Here is a 15,305-nt window from a genome sequence, read left to right as displayed (position 1 = left end):
TTCATTGAAAAAAATTTAGTCATTCATTTTCTCTACTACAAATGAATGTTTTAGGGCAAATTAGGGATGGTTGTGCCTTAAAAAATAAAAAAAATAAAATAAAATAAAATATAAAAAAAAACTACTTCTGTTGTGTTTCAAGAATAATCAAATCTAAAATAAAGCAGATGAGCATTTGATAAGCTCTATTTTTAAAAGTGTTGTGAGTATAAAAAGCAATGTAAAGGTGTTTGTTAAATTTTAAGGTGAGTGATACAATATAATTCTATATAATGACAAAAATAAATATGCTAGTGGATGGTGGCGGCGACAGCAGTGGTTGTGATGAAAATGGCAATGGCAATGGCGATGGTACCAATAGTAAGGTGTGTTGGTGGGGTGTAAAGGTAGCATTGGTGGCAGCAGAAGTGATGGTGATTGTGGTGTGGCGGTGGTGGTGTCATTAGTGGTGACATCGATGGTGGTGGTAAGTTCGGTGGTGGTTGCAATTGTAGGTGATGACAACGATATCGATGACAATGGCAATGGGGGTAGCGGTGGAGATGGCAATGACAATCGTTGGGGGTGGTCATGCCAATAGTGGGGTGTTGTGGTTGGCGTGCAAAGATAACACTGGTGGTAAGGGCGGCGGTGGACGATTATGACGGTGGTGGTAGAAGTTATTGTGGTTGTGGTGGCGGTTGTAGTGGTTTGATGTGATGACAATTGTGGTGGCGGAGATGGTGACAACCATGGTGGTGGTGGTGTAAGGTAAGTGGTTGTAGTAGTATGTAGTGGAGGTCACTTTGTTCTCTAAGCAATGATGTAATTTTTTTAAAATTAATGAGGGTATTGGATGAATGAAGAATATTCATTAAAAGCTCTTTGCTTTTATGAAAGCAGTTTTAAAAGCAACTTACGAACTACTTACATATATGTGCATTTATATATATATATATATATATATATTGCGAAAAAAGAAGAAGATTAAATTAAAGAAAAAACTCGGAGATATATATATATATATATATATATATAATATGTTTCTGTATAACTTTGGACAAGTGAAATAAAAAGATTAGCTGTAATCAAAATCAAATAATGCATAAATGAGTGTGACACCATTAAATTGTCCTCCAAGTGACCGTATCTTTGTCCTCTTGCCCACACGATTTTCACATAATCCACACGCTGCTAAAATTCATTAATAAAAAAATGGCCAGAAACACCGCGGCAGGTGCCTACCAAGTTACCAACTGCAGTCTCCCATTCTATATAAACGCCCTTCAACTTCCATCATAAGCATCAAGCACTTCATCTTCACAACCAAATTCTAGACAAACAAAAACACTAAATCGCAAAAGATTAATTAATTAAATTATGGTTTATGAGTATGTTCTTGCTGGTGTCCTGGTTTCTTTGTTGAGTTCTGTTTTCTTCCTCATCATAAACACCACCTACAGCGAAAAGAAGAAGGAAGACGTCGCGAATGTTTCTGAAACTGGTGTTTTTTCGGCGACGGAGATTGAGAAAAATACTGATGTTGTCATTGTTGGTGCCGGAGTTGCTGGTGCTGCTCTTGCTTACACTCTTGGGAAGGTGATCATCATTTCTCTCTCTTTATCTTCATAATCTACATTCTCTAAAGTTTATATTTTTTTTTTTTTTTTTTTTTTTTAAGATGAATGAATGTTCAATAGAAATCGTAATCATCGTCAATCGTTATTAGCATTATAGTTTTTCAACTCTAGCTATTTTTTGACTTTTTATTTCTTATTGCCATTTTTTTTAAAATTAAAACCCCGATTTCATAGTTAAAAATGCTTGAAACATCGTTTTTAACCAGGGAAAACAAGAATGGACCTTAATATTACCCTAAACGCGCTTTTTAAATGTTTCTCACTAACATTTGTAGCATTTATATAAACTATACAATGGAGGATTCAGTCAATAAATGAAGTTATCAAAGCCAATTTCTTTGTTTTTATCTTTATGAGTTGGCCCTAATATGGGGTGCTAATTCCAGTCCAAACAGTATATTAATCCTGTTCACACAGCTAAACTTTGGTTTATGGTAGTTTGTAACTGTCATTCGTTTGGCTAATTAAGCATTCGGATCTTCTTGTCCTAGCGGAGCTTAATTAAAGTTGTAATTATGTAGCCTTTTGAGTTAATCGTGAGTTTTGGTTCTTGTTAAATATAGGAAGGACGGCGTGTACATGTGATCGAAAGAGACTTGAACGAGCCAGACAGAATTGTTGGTGAACTATTGCAGCCTGGAGGCTATCTCAAGTTGATTGAATTAGGTCTTGAAGATTGTGCTAATGAGTCCATTGATGCTCAAAAAGTGTTTGGTTATGCCCTTTACAAAAATGGCAATGACACAAAACTGTCATATCCCTTAGAAACATATAGTTCAGATATCGCCGGGAGAAGTTTCCACAATGGACGTTTCATCCAAAGAATGCGGGAAAGGGCTGCAACTCTTTCAAAGTACGTAAATTCCCATTTTCCTTCTGAGTATGATGAGAAGATCATCATGATTTCTTGGCTGTGATTGTTTGGATGTAATCTGCTTTGTACCTCTTATTCATGTCTGACAATGTTTTCTTTGCAGTGTGAAAATGGAACAAGGAACAGTGACAACATTAATTGAAGAAAATGGCACTATCAGAGGAGTGATGTACAAGAACAAGGCCGGAGAGGAGATGAGAACATATGTTCCGCTAACAATAGTATGCGATGGCTGCTTTTCAAATCTGCGCCGCTCTATCTCTACTCCCAATGTAATTCATTGATTTCAGTCTTCAGAATTCGAACATTTCTTTTATATTTTAGCATTGAAGTGTTTGCTATTATAGACCAACAAGACTAACTTGTCTAAATACTGCAGATTGAAAATCCATCCTGCTTTGTCGGTTTGATCTTGGAGAATTGTGAGCTTCCTCATGCAAACCATGGACATGTGATTTTGGGAGACCCTTCACCCATCTTGTTTTATCCTATTAGTAGCACCGAGGTTCGTTGTTTGGTAGATGTACCCGGCACAAAAGTACCATCAGTAGCTAACGGTGAAATGGCTCAGTATTTGAAAACCGTGGTGGCTCCTCAGGTATCTATTATTTTGCTTGACTTTATTAAATTTCAATGCCATTCATTTTGATAGAAAGGGACTAATTTGAGGAATTTGCTTCAGGTTCCCCATCAGATCTTAAAGGCTTTTCTAGCAGCGGTTGATAAAGGAATCATCAGAACAATGCAAAACAAAAGCATGCCGGCTGCTCCTCAGCCCACCCCTGGCGCAATTTTATTGGGGGATGCTTTCAACATGAGACATCCTTTAACTGGAGGAGGAATGACTGTGGCTCTTTCCGACATTGTTCTTCTAAGGGATCTTTTGAGACCCCTAAGTGACTTCAACGATGCACCTGCTTTGTGCGATTATCTCAAATCATTTTACACGCTCCGCAAGGTATATTGCCGCATTTCCTATATGTAAATTAAAATTTTCTCTTATTAGACAGTCTGACATGTTATATTGTTATTTCAAGCACTGATTCACAATTGAACAACATAACAAGTCGGATATATATATATATATATATCTTGGTGAGAGCATATTATCATGCATGTGGAAATGTGTGTGATGAAATTAGTTAATTTTCATTGCAGCCTGTGTCATCTACTATAAACACATTGGCCGGTGCCCTTTACAAGGTGTTTTGTGCATCGCCTGACCTCGCAAGACAGGAAATGCGTGAAGCATGTTTCGACTACTTGAGCCTTGGCGGCATCTGTTCAAATGGACCAATATCTCTACTCTCCGGTCTTAACCCTCGTCCAATCAGCTTGTTTCTCCATTTCTTTGCTGTGGCTGTCTATGGAGTCAGCCGCTTAATGATTCCATTCCCTACACCGAAACGGATGTGGTTAGGGGCTAGATTGATCGTGGTATGTTTACTCATTTTCCCAGTACCTTCTCATCTGCAAGCTCGTTATATAAGTCATATTACAAACAATACAAGCATGAATCGCTAACTAATCTTTTGGTTTTCAATTTCAGAGTGCATCAGGAATCATATTCCCGATAATTAAAGCCGAAGGAGTTAGACAGATGTTCTTTCCTGCAACAATGCCATCATATTACAGAGCTCCTCCTGTTCACAGAAGAATCGAAACAAGAACGAAGCTTAAATGTTAAGAAAAAACCAAACAAAATACTTGTACCATATTAGCATTTACCCTCGCAAACAAGGTGAGGATCATAGCTGAAATTAGGAAAGAGAGCCGAGCAATTATGTTTCTCAATTCTTTTTAGCATTTGTTGTTCTGCAAGAAACTTGTATCAAACTCTTGCAGTTCGTAGTTAACCTACACATATTTTTTTAAATGTTTGACTTAATTGGTTGTACACGTGAAGTCTTCAACTCTCGCAAGTTTCAACTTTCAACTACTTTTCTTTTGGGGAAAATCTTGGAGGCATTCTGTTTTGTTTGGAATTCATTAGAAAAGTGGCTGTGTTCCACCGTGTCGTTCATTTATATTATAATTAAAATACTTGTGTTTGTTTTCCTTGATGTTCACTAATAATAACTTGTGCTTATACTGTAAAAAAAATATTCATAGAGAATTCATGCTTGGGACTTCAAAATTTAACATATAATCTAACATGTATGACAAGATCTAGCAATTAAATCAACATGTAAAGCTAGATATGGTGGAAGCAAAAGCCATAAGAATAAACTAGATTCCCTTTAAGATCAAAGATCTAAATTGTTGATGTATCACATGTTAAAATTTGGCAAAATGGGTTAGTGGGTCTCTTGGGCTACCTTTGTATATTCTAAAGTCATTTTATAACTTAAATCAAGCCCGAGCGTCATTTGTACTAGGCTAAGCTAAAAACTATTTAACGCCCAATATAGACGTATAAACGTCAATTTAATTAACTGATTCTTTTCAATTAATTTCTACTTCCATTCAAATTTAAACCACAATATTACCAGATCATTGTGAGGTTTAACTCACTTCCACACATCTTAATGTAAATAATATTGTTTGTCAAAAAAATAAAAAATAAATAATCTAATTAATTAATTGCTCCATCATTTGGTGTTCATCCCAATCTATGGGTGTGCGGTCTATTAAAGCATGTCTAATGGTAAGGGCAAGAGTCATGGACTAAAGACGAAATCTAGCCCCCAAAGTGGCACTATTTAAGCAATCTTGCATTTCAATTTTTTGTTGTTCTAATGGTAAAAGCGGATAGAGGATAAGAAGTGTTAGGTAGTGGTTTTTATTGACTACCAATTCTATCATAAATTGGTCCCTTGGGGAGTCCTGGGTGCAAGCTAAACTGGCCTCTTGAAATGCCCTAAGCTATATTAACTTAGGCAAGATATGTCTTTGTCATTTAAATCACTCAATTATTAGAATAAAACATCAAAATGTCTCTTTAACCTAACTTCTTTAGATTACTTCTAACAGTTTAAGATGTAATAATCTAAGTTGGTAGTGCAATACGGATATCATTTGATAGCCTCACAATTATTATGTAACATTGGATAAAAAAAAAAAACTTCAATAATTATGATATAACTTTATTAAAATAAAAGGTACTATACAATTTTTTTTAAAAGAATAATGTAGAATTTCTCTACTTGTTGAATATTATGTCCACTTTTTTTTATTTTTTATTACAAGCGATATTCTACACTAATTTACACAAATGGAAGGGAGAAGATTAGGAGACGCAGTGGGTTGAAGAGGAATACTCTAATCACCAGGGTTGTAAAATTTCTTCACTTGGTGAATATCAAAGTCTATTTTTAAATATGAGTATTAGTTGAAAGAAACATTTGAGTATTTATAAGTAATACAAACGACAACAAAAAGCCAGTATGATACAAGTATTTTGTTTGGCTTTTTTTCTTAAAATACATGCTTCGTGCTTGTTTTGATTCTTCTATGAACAGGAGGAACTTTGTAATATGCTGGCATTGTTGTAGGAAAGAACATTTGTCTAACTCCTTCAGCTTTAATAATCGGGAATATGATTCCTGATGCACTCTGGAAATTGAAAACCAGAAGATTAGTTAGCAATTCATGTTTTTGTTGTTTGTAATATGACTAATGTAACAAGCTTGCTGATGAGACTACTAGGAAAATAAGTAACATACCAAGATCAATCTAGCCCCCAACCACATCCCTTTCAGCGTCGGGAATGGAATCATTAAGCGGCCGACTCCACATATAGCAACAGCGAAGAAATGGAGAAACAGGATGATTGGACGAGGTTCAAGACCTCACAGTAGAGATATTGGTCCATTTGAATAGATCCCTCCAAGGCTCAAATAGTCAAAACATGCTTCACGCATTTCCTGTCATGCGGGGTTAGGCGATGCACAGAACACCTTGTAAAGGGCACCGGCAAATGTGTTTAAGGGAGATGACACAGGCTGCAATGAAAATTAACGAATTCCATTAGACACATTTTCACATGGATGATAATTATATATATGATGTGTTATTGTCAGATCCAATAACATAGCATGTCAGATTGTCTTATAAGTGAAAATTTTCTTTTACATATCGAGAATGTTGATACATACCTTGCGGATTGTGTAGAATGATTCGAGATAATCACACAGAGCAGGTGCATCGTTGAAATCACTTAGGGGTCTCAGAAGATCCCTTAGAAGAACAATGTCGGAAAGAGCCACAGTCATTCCTCCTCCGGTTAAAGGATGTCTCATGTTGAAAGCATCCCCCAGTAAAATTGCACCAGGAGTGGGCTGAGGAGCAGCCGGCATGCTTTTGTTTTGCATTGTTCTGATGATTCCTTTATCAACCGCTGCTAGAAAAGCCCTTAAGAGCTGATGGGGAACCTGAAACAGCACATTCCTCAGACTAGTCCCCTTAAATCGAAATGACTGGAAATTGAAACATAATAAAGTCAAGCAAAATAATAGACACCTGAGGAGCCACGACACTTTTCAAATATTGAGGCATTTCGCCATTAGCTACTGAAGGTACTTTTGTGCCCGGAACATCTACCAAACAACGAACCTCGGTACTACTGATAGGATAAAACAGGATGGGTGAAGGATCTCCCAGAATCACATGTCCATGATTTGCATGAGGAAGCTCGCAGTTGTCCAAGATCAACCCAACGAAGCAGGACGGGTTTTCAATCTACAGTATTTAGACAAGTTAGTCTTGTTGGTCTCATTAAAGTGCAAACACTTCCATTTTAATATAAAAGAAATGCTCGAGTTTCTAACGATCGAATAAAATACATTCGGAGTAGAGATAGAGTGACGCAGATTTGAAAAGCATCCATCGCACACTATTGTTAGCGGAGCATATGTTCTCATCTCCTCTCCGGCCTTGTTCTTGTACATCACTCCCTTGATGGTGCCCTTTTCTTCAATTAGTGTTGTCACTGTTCCTTGTTCCAATTTCACACTGTAGAGAAAAATGTAATTGAGACATGAGTAAGGGGTACAAGAGAAATTACATCGAAAAAGATTATCTTCTAATCATATTCCACAGGAAGATGGGAATTCACGTACTTGGGAAGATTTCCAGCCCTTTCGCTCATTCTTTGGATGAAACGCCCGTTGTGAAAACTTCTGCTGGCGATGTCAGAGCTATATGTTTCCAAGGGATATAATAGTTTTGTATCATTGCCATTTTTGTAAAGAGCATAACCAAACACTTTCTGAGCATCAATGGAATCATTTGCACAATCTTCAAGACCTAATTGAGATAGCCTCCAGGCTGCAATAGTTCACCCACAATTCTATCTGGCTCACTTAAGTCTCTTTCAATCACATGTACACGTCGTCCTTCTTACATTTAACAACAAGAAAAACTCATGATTAACTCAAAAGGCCACATAATTACGACTTCGATCAACGCCAGGATAAGATCTGAATGCTTAATTAGCAAGCCTTCTCAATGTTCTAGGACAATTACAAACGGACGGAAGCCTAACTTTAAAGTGTGAACAAGATTACAACTGTATAGACTGCATTATTGTAATTATTAGCACCCACTAGAGCCGAATAAAAAATGAAAGCAAATAAATTAGCTTTCACAACGTCATCTATTGACTGAAGCCTTATATGTACAAGGAAAGAAAGGGTTGGTTTGAAATGCTAATTGGTTTTTTGGATAAACAATAGAATGATCTACACTAAGTTCGATTAAGTTATGGGAAGGGGGATCCAAACTTAGGTGTAAAGGGGGTGTACATTGCTTTAGTCAACTTGACTAGGCTCGTATCCACTAGATGTAATATGCTAATTAGTTTACTCAGCTCTTAGACAAATGTTAGCGAGAAAGATTTAAAAGCGAGTTTTGGGTGCAATATTTATGATAAGGACCATTATTTTTCTTTTTTCTTCTTTAAAACGATGCTTCAAGTATTTTTAAGTATGAAAGCGAGTTTTGAAGGATTCATTCATAGGATTTAAGTAAAAAATAAATAAATCGTTCAGAAATAAAAAGTCAGAAAAACACAGCTTCAAGTTTTGACTGCTTAACTTAACTGAGTTACTGAGGAAAATAGAGTTAAAAAAGTAGGAACAAAACTAAAAAACTTACTATTCAGCATTTATATTTCATCTTTTAAAAAAAAAAATAGAGAACTTTGGAACTCCGAATAGAGATTATTAATATCAAGAGAGTTAGACTCTATAAATAGAGAGAGAAATAATGATCACCTTTCCAAGAGTGTAAGCAAGAGCAGCACCAGCAACTCCGGCACCAACAATGACAACGTCGGTACATTTTTGTCAATCTACGGTGCCAAACAAACACCGTTTTCTGACACAATTGCAACGTCCCTCTTATTTTCGCTCAAAGTAGTGTCTATGATCACAAAGAAAACCGAACCCAGCAGAAAAACCAAGACACCAGCAAGGACATACTCGTAAACCATCTTAATCTAATTAATATCTGCTTTAGTTTCTTTAATTTCGCTGTAGTTTGTGATTTGTGAATGTAAAGTGCTTAATGCTTATGGTTGTTATGAAACTTGAATGCTTATAGAGAGAGAGAATTGTTGTCGGGGAAAGTTTGAAGCTTCTGTGTAGGCGCCTACCATGACTGCTTTGTTGATACGTACGTAGGAATAAGATATCAGAAATAATTAATTATACATATATACAATATAAAAGAGGTTCATGCATGATTAATTAAGTAGTCATTCTTTTGTTTTTTAATTTTGCCTAGTGTATATATTGATATAGTGCTTCTTTTGAACGTGTGGTCGAATAGGTCATTTTTGGTATGGAAAGTGGGGACGCGGGGGGAAGTTGGGTCAATTCATTAGTGTGGATTGACCGTGGACTGTGGAGCAATACTTTGTCAAAGTACTCTCGCTATTAAATATTTATCATGACTTTTTGTTTCTTTTATTTGTAGAATTACTTTTTCTCATTTTTAAAGAATCGGATAAGTTAGGAATGAGTAAAATTAAGAAATTAATTGGTATGGAAAGAACCCGTTTCGATTAAACTTATTACTATTTGCGGGATCATGAAAATTTTAGAATCGGAGTAAGGTGGATTGGAATACAAGTGTTTCCTTGGTCCGATCATGAACTAACCAGACTCGGTTAGGTTGGGCCATACAAATGGACCAACAGTGCACCACATCATGTGGGGCTCCGAAATGGTAGGCAAGGCCCGCAGGTCTTGTCGAGAATAACCATACTTAATTCGCAAGATACAAAATTTATTTCGACGATCTAGTTTCAGTTGAATATCATAACAAGATTACAAAATAATAAAAATATTATTAAATAATAAGAATGCCGAAATGGCTACAAATTAAGAACTATATCTTGACTAACTTATTAAATTAAACTAATACAAGCACTACTAGTGAAAACTAAAGCAAAATCCTAATTCTAAATGGGCAAAAAACCTTTAATATCCTTTGCCCACAAGAAAACCATAAATAATAAAATAATAACTAATTTTCCAACAGTTTCCTATTATCTTGGAGATTCCTATAATCTAAAAATTAGCTTAATTAAGCCTCAATTAATCATAATTCTACAAGGAAAGAATATATATTGCTAGATATCCTCTAGAATTCTTCCGACTTTATTAGGATTCAATATCCTAAGAGGATTCACTCATGATAACTATACATACACTCCCGTATAGGTTTCATTAAAGGTATTCCGATATCGTGCACATTGCATACAATATTATTCTCTCACTCTCTTGCCAACTACTTGAATTCTAAGACCTTTATTGACTTGATCGTCGGAGATCCTTTGGCCAGTACCACACTGGTGCCCTAAGGAGTTCACGGTTTGTTTGCTCTTTCTTGCAGATCGCTGTTCGAGCACTCCTCCCTGGATGGTGATGTTCGAATTTGGTTCCAACACTAACTATATGATGTGTTTCATGGTGTTTGTGAGTTGTTGTGGTGGAAGAAATTGTTGACAGACTTCGGTTTGGGAACCAAGTTATGAATCTACATTTTGATAATAAGGCAACTATAAAGATTGTTCATAATCCAATGCAACATGATCATATAAATCATGTTGAGATTGATCAATACTTCCTCAAGGAGAAATTGAATGTTGGAATCATTGCCTTTTCGTTTGTGGAAATTGAAGATCAACTCACTGATGTGCTTACTAAGGTTGTCTCTAGTAGTGTGTTTTCCAACTTGCTCGACAAGTTGGGCATGCGTAACATCTTTGCTCCAACTTGAAAAGAGTGCTACGAGTTGTATATATTAGTTCTATTGTTAATTTCTTGTCCCACATCGATGAAATACTTGTAAACAACTCTTGTAATTCCTATATATCTCACCAATTAGAAAGTAATGAAATAATATAAAAATTATCCAAATATATTTGACAATTCCTGAGCATATTCATGACACTTAACCTATTTGAAAATTCTTGAGCATACTTGCCAACGCGGTGGCACCACTAGAAATTATGGCCCCCTTTCTACAATTTCACTTATAATTCACTATGTCCCAAGTTCAAACTTTTAATGGCTAATATTTTCATATAATAAGAGAATTCTGAAGCGCAATGTTGGAACCAAATTAGCAAATCATTGTTTATGATACGAATAATTGTAGGAAACCTACAAGCCAACAAGAAAAGATCGTAAAATAACCTACGCACCGATGAGAAACCAGCCAAGGACCCTACGAGAACCTACGCACCGATGAGGAACCGGCCAAATACCCTACGATGATCAAGTTAGGACAAAATTTAAGAGCTTCAAGCAGTGGGATAAAGCGTAGAGAATATGATATAGAGGGTGTATCTATAGTGTTTAATGAGAGTCCTTATGATGATAGAAATTAGTATTAAAAGCCGAGATAATCCTAATAGGAAATCTAGAAACATTTTCCTCCCTATTAGTGATTAATTGGAGCACACATTAATTTCCATAATAATAGTAATTCCGAAGATTCTCTCCTAATAAGTCTAGGATTAGGGGATATGTTCCTTGAGGGCCAAGTAGGTCATTCTTGAGGCCAAACCTGGCCTACCATTCCAGTGCCTATCAGATTAACTTGTCCCGATAAAACCTAAGATGATCTGATCCAGATCGTGTGGGTCATTCCAACCATATAGACTCGTAGGTCCTAGCCTACCATTCGTGTGGGTCTTCACTATTTCTTCCACTTTGGTCCGACAGTCCGAAAATCAAGGTCCCACATGCAAGACTTTTATTGGTTTCTTTCCTAGACTTGTATACGTGAGTTTGTAATTTTCATTATGTTTGGAGGTTGAGTTAATTAGGAGTGATATCGTCATTTAGTACTACGGTCTAGTGATATTCCTATTCACTGGTATGTAAGAGGTCTTAGGTTCGATTCTTATCAAATGTGAATTTGAATCACGTTATTGTTAGCCCATTGTGAAGCTAAGCCCACCCACTCCTCTTAGTGTAGATAATATCGATTGTTTAAAAAAAAAAAAAATTAGGAGAGTGATATCAAATCTAATCAAATCATATTTATTTAGGTTGGTTAATTAGGTTTGTAGAATTAGTTTTACCTTAGGAACACACCTAAGACTGTTTTTCCCTATTATTACTCCTTGTTGTTAGGCGATCCCAGTCCTATAAGTCTACATCGTTCTTTCTTCACCTTTTGCATAACCGTAATATTCAATATTACATCTAAAAGGGAGAGGTTTTATGTTTGCTCGGCTTAGTGTGAGCAACTTTGTGAAACCTTTGGAATCCTTGCATTCATTCATAATCCTACATTATTGGTGAACAAGCTGTGTGGATCTCTTTGCTCGTGAGGAGGACCTATTGTGATGCAATCATCCAAAAGAGAGCAAAAAAAAAAAAAAAAAAAAAAAAAAAAAAAAAACAGTGTATTGCAAGACATAAGTATTTGGTAAAGCTTCGAGTCTAGTTTCTATCAAATTGAGTCTTGTAAAAATCTTATTCGTCAGTGGATTCTTTAACTGGTTGTGTGTCCATGAATTTTCCCCGTTGTGTGTGGGTTTTACCACGTCAATGATATTATGCTATTTGCATCCACATATTTCTTCTTGTTCACATTTACGTAGTATAATTGAAACCAAGATTCAATCATGCCACTTAGAAATTTTTATTTGGATTGTTTACCTGTTACGTTTGAGTTCATCGATCTATCCTCGTTTTCAGCTTCGACTTTGACAAAGCATTGCTTCCGTACTAATGGCTTGGAGACCTGACTTTCCCACTTGCCCCAAGAGCAAACAAATAAACAATGGGGTCGATGTATCAAAAAAATAAAATATAGGAAAACAAAAACATCCCCATTGCTCCCACGTCTACATACTATTATAAATCATTTGTTTTTAAGTATTAATATTAATTTTCGAGTCACTCAGTACTACAGTCTGGTTGTATTCTTCTTCATTTAAAAGTAAGATGTCTTAGATTCGAATCTCGTAGATGGCAAATTCGATACCAAATTAGGCTGCCTATTGTGTAGCTTAGCCGAACTCTCTATTCCTTTAGTGTAAAATATCAATGTACTCAAAAAAATATTAATTTTCAAAAGGGTGGTGCATTCACACACTTATGTTTTTACCTCATACACCTCTCAAAAATAAGTGTGTAGATAACACAACCTTTTAGAAAATCTACACTTGATAAAATAAAAATAAAAATTAACTACTTATTTATTTATAAATTTATTTTTCTATACGCATATTTTAATTATTTCTGATAGCTATTTCAGCCTTCAATCAACTCCTAGTTTCATCCATTCGAAAATTAAAAAAAATGGTTTGTAATTTATTATGTGGCGGACATCTGTAAGCCCACGCACATATCTTTGACACATCGACCAAACTTAGTCTCAATGGCAGTGCCAACACTCTTTGACTAAGTTTTTAGATGAATTCACCGTGTGTTTCGCTCTGTCATCTTTTTCATTTTTTTAGTCAACACTCGGAGATCATGGTACGTCATACGTGATCTTTAATCCACCATGTGTTATTTTAATAAATTTGGAACACTACGAAAAAATTCAAAGAGAACAATCGGAGTTCTAAAAATCTATACAAATGCATTCATTGGATTTTTTCGAGTTCGAATTGGAAATTTTAAAGGCAGAACAAAGATCCCTAAAATTTCCCAAATTCTATCCAATTAATATAAGAATAGGAGGCAAATGAAAAATAGCTACCAATTCATGTGTTTCGACAGGTTTACTCATGGAAGTTGCATTCATTTTTTTATTTCTTATTTTTTTGTTAAATGATTACCCAAAAGATTATATAGTCATGATCCGGAGATACATTTTAGCACATATTTTTGGCACAGTGCGGTTAGTCTCGTTTCATAATGTATTTCAACAAACCGTTTATATTTTAGATATTCTTTCAAATATCATCTTTACTAAAAATCATTCATATTCGAAGCTATGACTATTGAGTTAAATAGTAGTCATTTTAGTGTTTCTTTAAAAAAATTCAGTCATCCACTTTCTCCATTACAAATGAATGTTTTAGGGCCCATCATGGATGGTTGTGCCTTAAAAAAATTAAAAATAAAATAAAATAAAATAAAAAACTACTTCCTGTTGTGTTTCAAGAATATTCAAATGTAAAATAAAGTAGATGAGCACTTGATAAGCTCTATTTTTAAAAGTGTTGTGAGTATAAAAAGCAATGTAAAGGTGCTTGTTAAATTTTAATGTAAGTGATATAATATAATTCTATATAATGACAAAAATAAATATGCTAGCAAATGGTGGCGACCACAGTGATGGCGAAGGCAGTGGTTGGCAATGGCGATGGCGATGGCGATGGTACCAATAGTAAGGTGTGTTGGTGGGGTGTAAAAGTAGCATTGGTGGCAGCGGAAGTGATGGTGATTTTGGTGTGGTGGTGGTGGTGTCAATAGCGGTGACATCGATGGTGGTGGTAAGGTTGGTGGTTGCAATTGTAGGTGATGACAACGACGTCGGTGACAATGGCAATGGGGGTAGCGGTAGTGATGGCAGTGACAATGGTTGGGGGTGGTTGTGCCAATAGTGGGGTGTGGTGGTTGGCGTGCAAAGATAACACTAGTGGTAAGGGCGGCTATGGACTGTTATGATGGTGGTGGCAAAAGTTATTGTGGTTGTGGTGGCGGTTGTAGTGGTTGTGGCGTGGTGACAATTGTGGTGGCAAAGATGGTGACAACCATTGTCACGCCCTGACCAACGAATAAAGACTATTCACGAGCTAGGGTGTGAACCATATCTTGGTTGTAGAATTTATTTCTATAGCTAATATATGGCTCACATCCTAGTTCGTGAATAGTCTTTATTCGCGGGTCGGAGTGTGACAACCATCGTGGTGGTTGTGTAAGGTAAGTGGTTGTAGTAGTATGTAGTGGAGGTCACTTTGTTCTCTAAGCAATAATGTAATTTTTTAAAATTAATGACGGTATTAGATGAATGAAGAATATTCATTAAAAGCTCTCTGCTTTTATGAAAGCAGTTTTAAAAGCAACTTACGGACTGCTTATATATATATATATATATAAATTAAAGAAAAACCTCGGATATATATACACACACACACAATAAGTTTCTATATAACTTTGGACAAGGGAAATAAAAAGATTAGCTGTAATCAAAATCAAATAATGCATAAATGATTGTGACACCATTAAATTGTCCCCCAAGTGACTGTATCTTTGTCCTCTTGCCCACACGATTTTCACATAATCCACACGCTGCTAAAATTCATTAATAAAAAAATGGCCAGAAACACCGCGGCAGTTGCCTACCAAGTTACCAACTGCAGTCTCCCATTCTATATAAACGCCCTTCAACTT

The 15,305-nt window shown here is 35.9% G+C and overlaps 1 protein-coding gene and 1 pseudogene across 2 annotated transcripts; one reads left to right on the top strand and one right to left on the bottom strand.

Annotated features, from left to right (window-relative positions):
• Positions 1-1,167: 1,167 nt before the first annotated feature.
• Positions 1,168-4,551, top strand: LOC137733450 (squalene monooxygenase SE1). Its single transcript, XM_068472601.2, has 7 exons — positions 1,168-1,578; positions 2,183-2,472; positions 2,597-2,765; positions 2,873-3,091; positions 3,176-3,451; positions 3,652-3,930; positions 4,043-4,551. The coding sequence occupies exons 1-7, from the start codon at positions 1,360-1,362 to the stop codon at positions 4,178-4,180; spliced, it is 1,590 nt and encodes a 529-aa protein (XP_068328702.2). The 5' UTR covers positions 1,168-1,359; the 3' UTR covers positions 4,181-4,551.
• A 1,113-nt stretch (positions 4,552-5,664) lies between these two features.
• On the bottom strand, positions 5,665-9,174 carry LOC137733544 (squalene monooxygenase SE1-like; annotated as a pseudogene). Its single transcript, XR_015963869.1, has 7 exons — positions 8,711-9,174; positions 7,554-7,835; positions 7,278-7,446; positions 6,955-7,173; positions 6,591-6,866; positions 6,159-6,437; positions 5,665-6,048 (listed from the first exon to the last, which is right to left on the bottom strand). The product of XR_015963869.1 is annotated as a squalene monooxygenase SE1-like (transcript).
• Positions 9,175-15,305: the final 6,131 nt, after the last annotated feature.

Source organism: Pyrus communis, chromosome 7 (genome assembly GCF_041283825.1).
Source record: "Pyrus communis isolate YQ-2024b chromosome 7, ASM4128382v1, whole genome shotgun sequence".
NCBI classification, from domain to species: domain Eukaryota; kingdom Viridiplantae; phylum Streptophyta; class Magnoliopsida; order Rosales; family Rosaceae; genus Pyrus; species Pyrus communis.
Note: the sequence above shows the minus strand (reverse complement) of the source record. Positions and strands in the feature narration are given on the sequence as shown.